At 43.6% G+C, this 12,949-nt stretch overlaps 1 protein-coding gene across 3 annotated transcripts in view; it reads right to left on the minus strand.

The window, feature by feature from the left end:
- Nucleotides 1–780: 780 nt before the first annotated feature.
- CHST15 (carbohydrate sulfotransferase 15) overlaps nt 781–12,949 on the minus strand; it is a 55,569-nt gene continuing 43,400 nt past the window's right edge. For all 3 annotated transcript variants that reach the window (XM_054206515.1, XM_054206516.1, XM_054206518.1), the window contains exons 6-8: nt 9,977–10,133; nt 5,853–6,000; nt 781–4,635 (exon numbers count right to left, since the gene is read on the minus strand). In XM_054206515.1, the coding sequence (XP_054062490.1) occupies nt 4,445–4,635; nt 5,853–6,000; nt 9,977–10,133 (496 nt within the window). In that variant the 3' untranslated portion in view covers nt 781–4,444. The remainder of the gene's footprint in view (nt 4,636–5,852; nt 6,001–9,976; nt 10,134–12,949) is intronic.

The following is a 12,949-nucleotide window of genomic DNA, read 5'->3' on the forward strand; positions in this document are numbered from 1 at the left end:
TGACATCTTTCCCCTGATGTCCCTGGTACGGACAGAAGTGTGGATCGAAGCCTTTAGCAGCATCTCTGCAAACCAGGATGGCTAGGCCACCGCCTGACAGCGGTTTGGCAGCTGCTCTGAGCCAACTATTAATAACTAGAAGTACCACTACGATAACATGACCTAATAAACTCCCTCAGCGCAGAGGTACGTGCTGGATGATGGTCTGCACTGGTGCTGGCAAAGCCCCCGGGGGAGGCTGCAGCGCAGCAGGACCCCACGGCAGCCCCCAAGAGGGACCGCAGGGATGAGGTGTAGCAAGGTGGGGATCGGTCTCTCCTCCCAGGTAACAAGTGACAGGAGGAGAGGAACCGGCCTCAAGTTGTGCCAGGGGAGGTGTAGGGTGGATATTGGGAAAAATTTCTTCACCGAAAGGGTTATCAAGCATTGGAACAGGCTGCCCAGGGAAGTGGTGGAGCCACCATCCCTGGAGGGATTTAGAAGACGTGTAGATGTGGCACTGAGGGACATGGTTTAGTGGTGGACTTGGCAGTGTTAGCTTAAGGGTTGATGATCTTAAAGGTCTTTTCCAACCTAAATGATTCCATGACTCTATGATGCTGGGGCTGTGTGGAGCCAATGCTTCTCTGCAGGGTCCCCAACTCCTGGGCTGCACTGGAAATTATAGTCCTGTGGGCATCTGAAAAGAAGGGGATTTCTTTCTTTTTTTTTTTTTTTCTTTTTTCCTCCCTTCCCCATCTGCCTTTTCTTTTTTCAAAGTAGAAAAAAAAAAAAGCGTGTTATCTCCACGGCACAAAGTATTGCCCGTGTTGGCCAGAAGATGGTACTGCGACACAAGCGGTTTTGTTAGAAAACATCACTGCTCACGAAACGCCTCGTTTAACGTGCCTTTGCGAGGGGTGTCTAGCAGGAGTAACTTTTTGTGACACCGGCGTGCCTTGTCTATAATAAAAGAGCGTTTGGCTCAGTTGGAAGATGAATTAATTTCTTGGCAGAAAGAGATACCCAGAACTGTGACAACTTCGCCGCTTATCTTCAGTTTATTAAGCTGAAGCACACACGCCTGTGCGCCGGACTCAAGGGATAACAATGCACCATTTCCCATGTAAACCAGCGCCTGTTTTTCTTAGCAGGCGATCCTTTGTTTTTACTGTGCTTCTTCCAGCCAAGCCAAGATGCTTGGCCCGAACACGCAAGGTCTTACAGAAAACACATTTCACATTCCTCTGCAGTAGCAGCGAGAACATTTGGAAACGACCCTTTCCTCAGTGCCTTTGCGCTCAGGGAAGCCGCATCTTTCCCTGATTACTTTTGTTCATCAGAGATAAGACGAAACACAGTACGAGACACACATTTTCTGAGCTCTTTGCAAAGAGCCAACTGCTACGCTTTGGCAAACATGAAAACATATTGTCTTGATAGTAAGTCCAATTTCTTAGCAAATTATTGTTCTGGGGATGTAGGTCAGCTCAGTGCTACGGGGAATAATAGCAAGAATACTGAATTCTTTCACAGCTAGAATTGTCAAACAGAAAGGTAAAGGGAACTGGCAGAGCCTGGGATGAGCTTTATCCCAGGCAGAGATCTGCTGTGAGGCTGCCGTGAAGCCGCCGAATGGCAGTGGTACACTGTCTGCTCGGTGGCTGAAGAGGAGCGCTCGGACACCCAGCACCATCACATCACTCAAGAAAATCAAATGTTATTTTATTTCATTCTGAATCACCAGATCAATAGTATTTTTACAGTCTGGACTAGAAAGCAACATCCTTGTCTCCAAGATGCCCTCCTGACAGCTCATTTGCTACTTTTTGATATTTAGTCATGCCAAAACCCAATAGTCTAAGGCTGCAACGCGTTAAATCAAGAGATCGTATTTTGGAGCTCATGAAAGAGATGAAGATATAAAAGCAGCCTCATCGGGGACTTCACTTTCAGAAGGACCACAGGCTCCTAACAGATCATCTACAGCTATAGCCCCTTCCCCACGCGCTACTGTGCTACACGCAACATGGTGACATCCAGTGCACCAACTGCTCTCTGTTGAGCTTATCCACGTGGTCACCACTGTCCACCTTCGCAGGGGGAACCTTCAATTTTCTTCTTCCACTGAGTCAGAACTAGGCAACACCTCAATCTAGCAGGGCGCTGGGTACAATTCAGCAGAAATTTTGACCATGAAGCACGTTTTGATTTAGATCGTATACATAGGCAAAGGACAGAGAGAGTCTCCCTGACCACCGGTGGGGTCTGCTGGCAGAAATTAGAGTTCAGCACCATACATCAGCGTGGCACAAACCAGCGTGTGTGATTTGTTCGTGGAATTAATGCTCACACTAAAAGAAAATGCAGATACGTTCATGAGCTTTTAGGGCTGGTAAGGTAATATCATTAGATCATGGTGGTGGCTGACAAGTAAATGGAAATATTTGACCATGGCAGATCAGATCAGCAAACATTCTGCATCCAGTTATTGTAACCACAGAGTGTTGTCTCTAATTCAGAGCACAGCTGGCAGAAATCCTTATTGTAAATAAAATGTTGATTGAAAATTTTACGTTTGCAAGCAGTGGTGAATTCATTCTGATTTTCTGATTCATGCTGCCATGGCACTTTATTTGTCCTGGTAAAATAGTCCATTCTCAGTTCTCTGACTATTTTTGGTCTTTAAGCATTTCTGAACTAGAACTAATCTGTTCTGGATGTCTAGAACTGCTTCCCTAAAGTACATGCTTTAAGCTTTCCAAACACCAGACTGAATCCTTTTTAAACAGCGCATTACTAGTTGGCAAAGGACTCAGAAGTGGACTTCTGTTACAGAAAATCTCACGTTATCAATCATTTTCACGTGTGAAAGGTTCAGGATTCATGAAGTTTTCGGCATTAGTTCTCAAATTAGAAACACGGGAGGTGAGTAACATGTCCCCATGGAGGAGGATGGTGAATAGTCACCCTTAGTATTTGTAAACGTTACTGTGAATCCGTCAGGCAGCTGTATTGTGGGGTCCAACACAAAAGTCATAAGGGCACATGAAGCCACCTAGAGACGATTCTTTGGGCTTTTGATACCTGCTATCTGAGCTTTGTTTGACCCACTCAACATGCATTCAGGGAAGAAATGGTCAGTTTAGCCCGTGAAAGGAAATTATCAACAGGAAGCATTTTCATTTGTCTCTTAAACAAGTCCCTACCTCAGGTGGACTACGCTGGCCAGTCCCACCTGCAGGAAGACTGCAGACTGTAGCTGACAGTGACCCTAATCAGGTGTTTTTGAAAGCAAATATTGAATTACTGCACATTTATATAAAAATTTATCCATTTTAGTCAAAGAAAAGCTTTCAGACAGTCTGAAGTTTCTCCATAGTTTCCCAAATGTTGTTGTTTTTTTCTCAAGTCTATATCTCAACTTTTTAAACTAGATGTAGACATCTTTCCTGAAGAGGGAAACACATAATGTGCAACTGATTCATTAATTAACATATCCTTTCTGGGAGGATGCCAGCTACTGTGCATTCTGTCCATTTACGTATTTAATAACAACATTTCCTAATGATTCTAAAATGCATATTTCTTTGCAATGGAGAAGAGTAATTGTGTAGGACCTAAGAGAAAACTCCATAAAAGCTCTCCGTGGCCAGCAATGGACTTTACATCAAGCCCATTAGTTGTTTTCTTCAAAAATGTGTGAGTGATATGAATAAGATGATGCGTATTTGTATTTTCATGAACAAAATATGGAAGACAATGGATTTGTTATGCTAAACACTGAATGTGGCCTGTTGTTTAGATTTCAGTTATCCGCTCTTACCTGGAATATAAAATTTTCTTTTACAAGAACTGTGGCTAGCAAAGTCCATTTATCTTGAAGATATAAATTAGACTTGGAAATTTATGTAAACGCAATTATCCTTTATCTTTGTTTCAGAATTAAGGAAACATAAAAACCTTAGTGCGAGAGAAGACCGTTTGTGAATATGCTGACAAAAAGAAACGAAATATTAGGTTGAATTCAATTAAAAATTTTAATGACTAAATGACATTGATTGATAGTTTGAAAAAATGAATGAGTAACATATACTGAAAATGAGATTATATGTGTAATTGTAGGAAACTGATGCTAATTCAGTGTTGCAGCCTCTGAGAGAAGGTTAAACTTCAACATCCCCGTGGAGAGTGTAAGACATCATCTTTGTACGAATGCCTTTCCACTCTACACTTTTGCCGGGGTAAAAGAAGTTGCAATAAACTGATAAAGAAGATGCTTTACATTCTCACAAGGAAAATGTGGTATAACTGTCGTGAAGCGTGCTGACTGAAGGTGAGAGTCTCAGCTCATCAATCGGCTTCTCTTTGGAATGGGAGAAATGTAAATATCCACGCACAAAAATAGAATTTAAAAAAATAAAAACTCCTTTAAGCACTGTATTTGTGGCACTAAATTTACATATTATGTCCTCTTCCATAAAAAAGCATCATCAAAAAGAACTTGTGCCAGTTTTGTATTAAAAGGCCTATAGAAATCTCTTAAAATTGCCTTCGTTGTTGGTAGCATAGGTCCCAGGCTTCTGTCTTCAGGTCGTCTAGTGTTTGATGCAGGACTCTTTGTAATCAGAGCTTCTTGTTTCTCACTTAGAGGCCCTGTGGAAAAACAGAATGTTATCTTAAAATACTTCACCAAAAGCCCGTGCTGAAGAAGATAAATGACTAAATCAGAAGGTTTGCCAAGGGAAAACAAATGGAATTTGTGTTAGCAGTGATGATGTTTCAGAATATTGAATGCAGGCTCAGATTAGCAAAATAAATAAATCACTGTTAGTAAATATGGAAATAATATGTTTTCCTTTCACATTAATTAATCATCCCTACAACAAGCAGCATAAATTATTTCTGGAGGAAAAAAAATTGTTTTCAGAAAACAACTATGCCATTGAATACAATTTGCTGTCCAGTTTGGAGTTGCAATTATTTTATACTGTTATTTCATTTTATGACGTGACTTTAATACCTAGTAGAAACTCTACAAGCTTCGCTCGTGTAAACTTGTTTTTTGGTTTGTTTTGGAGGCTGCCAGTGGATCAAAGTGGTACACAGGTATAGCAATGCCCCTCTTCCAGGAACAAATGTAAACCCCTGACGATGTACTTCAGCAAGATAAAAACCCACAGACTTTTCCAGCGTAAACCATATTCAGGAAGAAGATGCCAAGCTCTTCATCTGTTCAATCTGCTACACTCAAACTTTCTCATCATCTAGACCAGTGTTTGGACCAGCCAGACTATTTTGCAGCCACATTTTCATCCTCTTGCTACTGTCAAATCAACATTGGGCAACATTTTGTCTGCCAGCTTTTCTCCGAGGATTAGCAACAGATGTCTCAATCAACGCAGCAAAAACACAATTTCCCCCTTCTCCCTGGCTAGAAACGCAACCTTTCATCGTGCTCACATTTAGATTCTAGATTGGTGCACGCTGGCAAGAGCATCCACACCATGGTAGTACTTCAAGTTGTTTAAATTGCATGGGATAGCTCTTGCACCTATGTAAGCCCATGACAAACAAGCCCTAACTGCCTTCAGAAGCAGGGCTGGCTTACGTATGGTAAGATATATCCCTACATTCCAAACGGTTTTGATTTTTTTTTTCCTTAATATAGTCTTACTAAGATCTTCTAACGCCAGCCTTTCTATGGGAATTTGGGAATTTTAATTTTGCTTGACTCCAGGCAACAAGATCAATGAATCCTTCCAGGCAGATTCCCCTGCTTCTTTTTTGTCTCTTAATAAAGGAAAAATGACACAGAAGAAAGATAATAATGATTTTTGGCACTTATCTCAAACCAGCCAGCAGACACCTACCCAGATCCAGAAACTGGAACACCATGTGCATGGTGTATTTCACATTTGATGCGTGGTCCTCCAAGCGAAGAACGAGTATCTGATCTTTGTCAAAAACTGTCAGCCAGTCCAAAAGATACACCACATAGAGCCCAACCTGCAACCTTACCTGTAAGCACAAAAAACCCAAAACAAATAAAAATTAATTCATCTTACAACCTCTGTCTTTTCAGCAGAAGTCCCTAATACGCACCTTTGTTTTCAGTACAGCTTTAAGGAAATCTTTGCAAATGGCCCTTCTGCTGATAAGAGTTGTCATTTTATTAAGGGCTCGGCTGTGCACTTGCTGCATCAGCCACAGGTCTGCGTAAAACCACTGCACAGAGACAACCATACGCAGAAGGATGCTCGGCCACCTCACGTCCACGCTCCTCCATGCTTGAGATCACAGATCACACAGAATCACAGAATGACAGGGGTTGGAAGGGACCTCTGGAGATCATCTAGTCCAACCCCCTGCCAGAGCAGGGTCACCCAGAGCAGGTGGCACAGGAATGCGTCCAGGCGGGTTTGGAATGTCTCCAGAGATGGAGACTCCACCACCTCTCTGGGCAGCCTGTGCCAGGGCTCTGCCACCCTCACAGGAAAGAAGTTCCTCCCCATGTTTAGATGGAACTTCCTATGCTCAAGTTTGTGTCCGTTACCTCTTGTCCTGTCGCTGGGCACCACTGAAAAGAGCCTGGCCCCATCCTCCTGACACCCCCCCTTTCAGTATTTACAAGCATTGATAAGATCCCCCCTCAGGCGTCTTTTTTCCAGACTGGAGAGACCCAAACCCCTCAGCCTTTCTTCATCAGAGAGGTGTTCCAGTCCCCTCATCATCTTGGTAGCCCTTTGGTGTCCCCTCTCCAGCAGTTCCCTGTCCTCCTTGAACCGGGGAGCCCAGAACTGGACACAGCACTCCAGGTGCAGCCTCACCAGGGCAGAGTGGAGGGGGAGGATGACCTCCCTCCACCTGCTGGCCACACTCCTCTTGATGCACCCTGGGATGCCACTGGCCTTTTTGGCCACAAGGGCAGAAACCTGAGATGACCCAACCTTCATGGAGACACTGAGGGCTTTCAACCCCTGGATGAAGAGCAGTGGAAGGGAAGATTCGAAGCCCTGCTGCCTTCTCCAGCCCCTAAAGCTGCTTGTTTCACCTGGAGTATCAGCTGCACCAGGTCACACTGCCATGAGTAGTACAAATATTCTGATGCGGTGTCAGGAATTAGATTTGGCTGTTTTTGCTTGTATCCTCTGATTGCAGTAATTAGATTTAGATCTAAGCTGTGGTAACGGTGGCTGCTAGACAGTGTTAATGGTGCATTGTCTGAGTACGCAAGGAGAGCGCCAGGCTATGTTGGACCAGAGATGTGAAAAGGCAGTTTTTTCAGCCTGTCCTGACCTAATCTCTGTTTTTCTTCCCTCCTCAATTTTACATAACAAGCTGAAACATAAAAAGGGTAGTCTGGTGTTCTTAAAAGTCCAACCTCCAACTGTGCTTATAAATATTTTTCTAAATCCCTTCAGGCTCAGAAGAGAGAAACATGAATCCCAAGTCATACGCATCTTTCATAAAGGAGACTTAACTTCTTCAAGTCGCATTACCGCAGAACCAAAGAAGGCAGATAACAATAGTCTCTTTTGCTTCTTACACTGACTCGTGTGACCCACATTAATTCTTAAACTACAGTAAAATAAGGCCATATTTTGAATTATTGCTATGTCATTATTATCATAATGTATGATTCTGATGTGTGTCTTTGGCTGCTTATAGCAATAAGCCTCCATATTTAGCAGGCTTCTTATATATGTGCTACACAAGAATTTGAAACATCTTTCTTGATTAAAACCTCAGCCTAACACGTAACTGGCAGGGCAGCACTCCAGCCCTCAGTTCATACCCCATTTTACTGAACACTGGGGCAAACGTGTGGCCCAGAGATGGGGTTTGCTTTTCTTTCTCCTGGGAGATGGAGGTGAGGGAAAGGCAAGCATGGGCTGCATGGTATACTATGGGACCGCAGAGCTTTCCCACTTGGACTTAGAATCTTTTTTAAAGCTTTCCACCAGAAAGAGGAATTTCAACAAATATGCCCCCGTAATTTTTAGTTTTCTTGGGATCAGCATGAACCTTGATTTTCTTCCCTATACAGTGTGTTGTACGGGCTTCTTTTTCATCGCTGTTCTTCTGAACCACATCGTCTCCTTCCATAAAGCTCCAGTGCTTACCCTTATACATCAAAGGCATCAGGAGCGTTTCCCAAGCCATTCCCCCCTCCATAATATCCATTTCTGCACTTTCGGTTTGATAACCCTGGCTCAGCGTGTCTTTCTCTGGATAATACCCTTTCCACCAACTCTAAGCAAGGATAAGCTGACAAACATCCCTGTCTTTACAGGTCAGCATCTATCGGCAGCGACAATGTCTATGGCATCTCTCTTGTTTCAGGAATATATTAACAAATAGGAAAACAAAATTCTTCCAGCGTAGTTGCACAATTAGCAACATAATAAGCTCACCAGGGAAAATAATCCCTACTTTTTCAATATATAAGCAAATCAGGCACATAACGGACTTAATCGACTTGGCTGAAGAAGGAGCTAAAAAGACCCATTGAGGAGCACAGCCAGTATTCGTGTTTTATTACAAACACCTGCTTGTGGCTCTCTGGAAAGAGGCATCCTCTGCTCATTTCCAAAAGTCTCTTCTTCAGAAGGCTGCCTAAGACAACAAATGAAGATTCGTTCTGCACCCTGAGGATGAAGGTAAGAGGAAAATCTTTCCTTTGCATTCTCTCTCTGCCTTTTTCTCCCCACACTGGAAGAAATCTTGGGCGAGACCTTATCCCTCTCTACGACTACCTGAAAGAAAGTTGTAGCAAGGTGGGGTCGGTCTCTTCTCCCAAGGAACAGGTGATAGGACAAGAGGAAACGGCCTCAAGTTGCGCCAGGGGAGGTTTAGGATGGATACTGGGAAAAACTTTTACACTGACAGGGTTATCAAGCATTGGAACAGGCTGCCCAGGGAAGTGGTGGAGGCACCATCCCTGGAGGTATTTAAAAGACGGGTAGACAGTGCTTAGAGATGCGGTTTAGTGATGGTTTTTATCAGGGTTAGGTTGATGGTTGGACTCGATGATCTGAAAGGTCCCTTCCAACCTGGGAGATTCTATGATTCTGTGAAATGCATTTTTGCAAGCCGATGGCTGGAAGGTGCTGTGATACCACCCAGCAGCCACTCGTGTCTGTGGAGGTCCTGGAGGCTATCAACAAGGACCAGCAGCTCCAGCCTACCTGCCTAGGTAAGTAAGAGGAACATCCTGCTTGCCCTACTGCTGCGGGGCTCAGGTCTGTGCAATACACTCTTTTATGGTTATTTTATTGAGTGGAAGAGGCAATAACTTCACCTTGGAGACAAAGGAGGGAAGTGTTCCCTCTGAGTCCTTTACAGCCGGAGCAAATAAAATAGGACTGAATGGCAAACTGGCCAAACATGATACTTCAAGTCAATCTCTTCCATATTATTCTCCCCCTTCAGGCAGTTCTATGCTACAAATGTGAATTTTGGAATACTGAGCCTGTAATACTTATCCATTCCCTTGCCAGCAGTTTCGGTATTTCCTTTTATCATTTTCTGATGTGCACCATTGGGGGGGAAAAAAAAAAAAAAAAGAAAGAGAGAGAGAAAGATTTTATCTAGTTATTGGTAGCCTCTTCTTGAGAAAGAATGCGTTATTTATTCTGATTTTGAGGCAATTTTGTACCACAAAAATCCTTGCCAGAGCTACTTTTTGGAGAGGTCTGCAAAAAGCTTACACGTTAAACTAATCTTCACTAAACGCGCTCTCCATGCGCTTGCACAATAGAAAGACTGTATTATTATGGTTGCCATTCATCAAGGAAGAGACTGAGGAGACAGCTGAGCCACTACGTCAGCTTTTACATGCTTACATATATATTTATGTCATCCACTCGACAAATGAAAAGGGAGAAAGTTTTATTTCTTGATGCTCATTTGCGCAGTATTTCGGTGTTTTAATAACCTCGACCCAACATACCATTAAACAAGCAAGGAATGAAAGGTTCCTGGGAATACGTACGGGCATGGCATTGTTCAGGGTGTTGTTGTAGACACAGGCTCTCAGTGAGTAATCCAGCATGCAGTTTTCAAACAGCTGCAGCGATTCTGCCACTTTCTCGTGAAAATCTTCCGCAGATTTATTAGCGCTTGCAAAGTACAGGTAATCGGAGTACAATCTGCAGATGAGATATGCGTAAGTAAATGGCAGGGGGAATGAAAGAAGATTTATTTAGATGACAGTGGCAAACAATTACATGAATTGAGGGAAAGGGTACGTGTGCGTAACATTGCCCCACCGACAGCCCGTTCAGCCAGCCACACATTTTCTGTTCATTTTCACAGAATCATCGAATCATAGAAGGTTGGAAGGGACCTTTACAGGCCATCTAGTCCAACCCCCTGCAGTCAGCAGGGACATCTTCAACTGGATCAGGTTGCTCAGAGCCTCATCCAGCCTGGCCTTGAATGTCTCCAGGGATGGGGCCTCCACCCCCTCTCTGGGCAACCTGGGCCAGTGTCTCACCACCCTCAGTGTAAAGAACTTCTTCCTAATGCCTAATCTAAACCTGCCCTGCTCTAGTTTAAACCATTGCCCCTTGTCCTGTCGCTACATGCCCTCGCAAACAGCCCCTCCCCAGCTTTCTTGTAGGCCCCCTTCAGGTACTGGAAGGGGCTCTAAGATCTCCCCGGAGCCTTCTCTTCTCCAGGCTGAACCCCCCCAGCTCTCTCAGCCTGTCCTCACAGCAGAGGGGCTCCAGCCCTTTGATCATCTTTGTGGCCTCCTCTGGACCCGCTCCAACAGGTCCGTGTCGTTCTTGTGTTGAGGGCTCCAGAGCTGGACACAGTGCTCCAGGTGGGGTTTTAATTTTAAGGCTTTTTGACTCCAAGTAGCATCCACTCCGGGGAGATCCATGCTTTCAAGGTCAGCATCCCTCGAGAACCTGTCTCTAGAAATTGCACAAGCCAATATTTCCTCCTGAAGCCAAATCTTTCAAATGTATATATTTTAAATTTGTGTTATCTATGAACAGGAGAACTGGTCTCGGCTGACACTGGTACCTCTCTATATTTGATGCTCCGCGCTGCCATGGATAGAAACTTATCTCAGAAGTTTATGTTGAAATCAAAACCAACAGAGGAATGGGATGGGTTAGAAAGAGTGATTTTTATGTGATTATCGACCTGGCCATCTTCAAAAATAACAAAAAGCCCAGATTTCCTAGTTTTCGTGGAAAGCTCCATCTCCAATCCCATGTGATTTCTGTGTTGACTTTCCATCAAAACTGTCCGATTTACAGCATTCCACCTCTTGGGGGTTTTTTTTCAGCTGAAATACAACAGCCAGGTGAGTGGTTCACATTTGTGCTACAGTGTGTAGAGCTGCATCCCCCAAGCAGCCCCACCTCTGCTCCGAGGACAGCAGGAGGTGGCCCCATGTGCGTTGGCAGCTTGCAGGAAAGCAGAGCCCCTGCCTCAAATTGATTAATACCGCTTAAAAAAAATATTATCTACGTTCAAGTGCCTTTGGGTGGTGGGGAAACAACCCAAAACCAACAGGCAACACAGTATCTACTGTAGTGTTAATCCCTGAAACCTTGATTAAACTCTTCCAAGATAAACATGGTTCAAAGAGACAAAGGAAATGCTCTGAGATGGCATAAATATTACATTGTGAATCATCTGCTGAACATGATATTTTAATTTTCTTTCCTATCTAGGCTTAGAAACTATGACCAGAACACCCCAAAACATACTGCAGGATTTTGAAAACAGCTTTGTAACACTTGACGAATCACTTCCCAGAGCGTGTTTGCAGCACAAATATTATGCCTCCGTAGCACCCACCTCTTGACACAATTCCAGAAATCCTAGATAACTTTTAACCTCTTTCAAAAAGCACAAGTTTCTAAGAAACTACCTAAAAAGATCAATTTATTTAGGTCTTATTTTATTGCTGCAGTAACTTTTTGTATTGCACTTTATTTATTTTTTAACTTCTTTAGATTTCCACAGGTACTTAAAAATTCATCATTTAATTTAGAAAGTTTAGGACCTAATCCAGCAAAGCACTTAAGCACAGGAATAGCGCCTCTGCACTCATTATTTATGTTAGCGTTTTGCAAAAACAGGATTTTAATTCCCATATGAAGCAAATGAAGGCTCTCCGTTCGTTTGAAAAGGAAGAAAAGAGATGCATTTGTTGCAGGATGCTTGTAATTCAATTTTTTACACGCCTTTTAGAAGAAAAATCACAGCAAACTACAGAAGATGAGGCAGAGGCACCCAGTATCATCTGTAGGAGTCACCAACTACGAAAAACAAAGACTCTGATTTTTGTCCAGTTCTTCGCAGTCTGGTAAATGCAGTTGAGACAGTTTTCTTTAAACAAATAAACTCCATCTCTGAGCAGAGGGAGGGTACCGGGCTTGGACCAGACTGATCAGGCAGCCTGTTTCAAAGTGATGCCCATCACTGCTTGAGGATCACAGCCATGGCAACACGTGTGTCCTCTCCCTCGGTGATGATAGGTGTTGGATCCCTCATGACGCACCCACCGAAGAGCCACCCCACCAGCTCAGGGTACGAGGACAAGCTGGGGAGAAGCTAAGGGACAAAACCAGCCGACTTCAACTAAATTAGGCAGACAGCGGCACATCCTGCTCGCAGAAAAGCACATACATCAACAAGACACGGGCTTGCCCACCTTGTCCCAGGGAAGGCAGGACGGACCGCTCCCGGCAGAGGAGGTGAAAAGCTTCGTGCTGGGGGAAATCAGCCAGCAGGCATCACATACAGCATAGGCCTGGCTGTAATTTTACTTAAAAAGGTTTAATATGACTGCTTAGTATTTCTAATCATCCATTAAAATAAATGCATAATTTTTAGGACTTGCTGACATCTTACAGAAAACTATGTTCTTGAAAACAAGCTCTCTCTCCACAGGGCAGCTGAGATTTTTCTGTATTTCTTTCCATCTGTTTTTAATTCTGGA

The sequence above is a fragment of the Rissa tridactyla genome, chromosome 6 (genome assembly GCF_028500815.1).
Source record: "Rissa tridactyla isolate bRisTri1 chromosome 6, bRisTri1.patW.cur.20221130, whole genome shotgun sequence".
NCBI classification, from domain to species: Eukaryota; Metazoa; Chordata; class Aves; order Charadriiformes; family Laridae; genus Rissa; species Rissa tridactyla.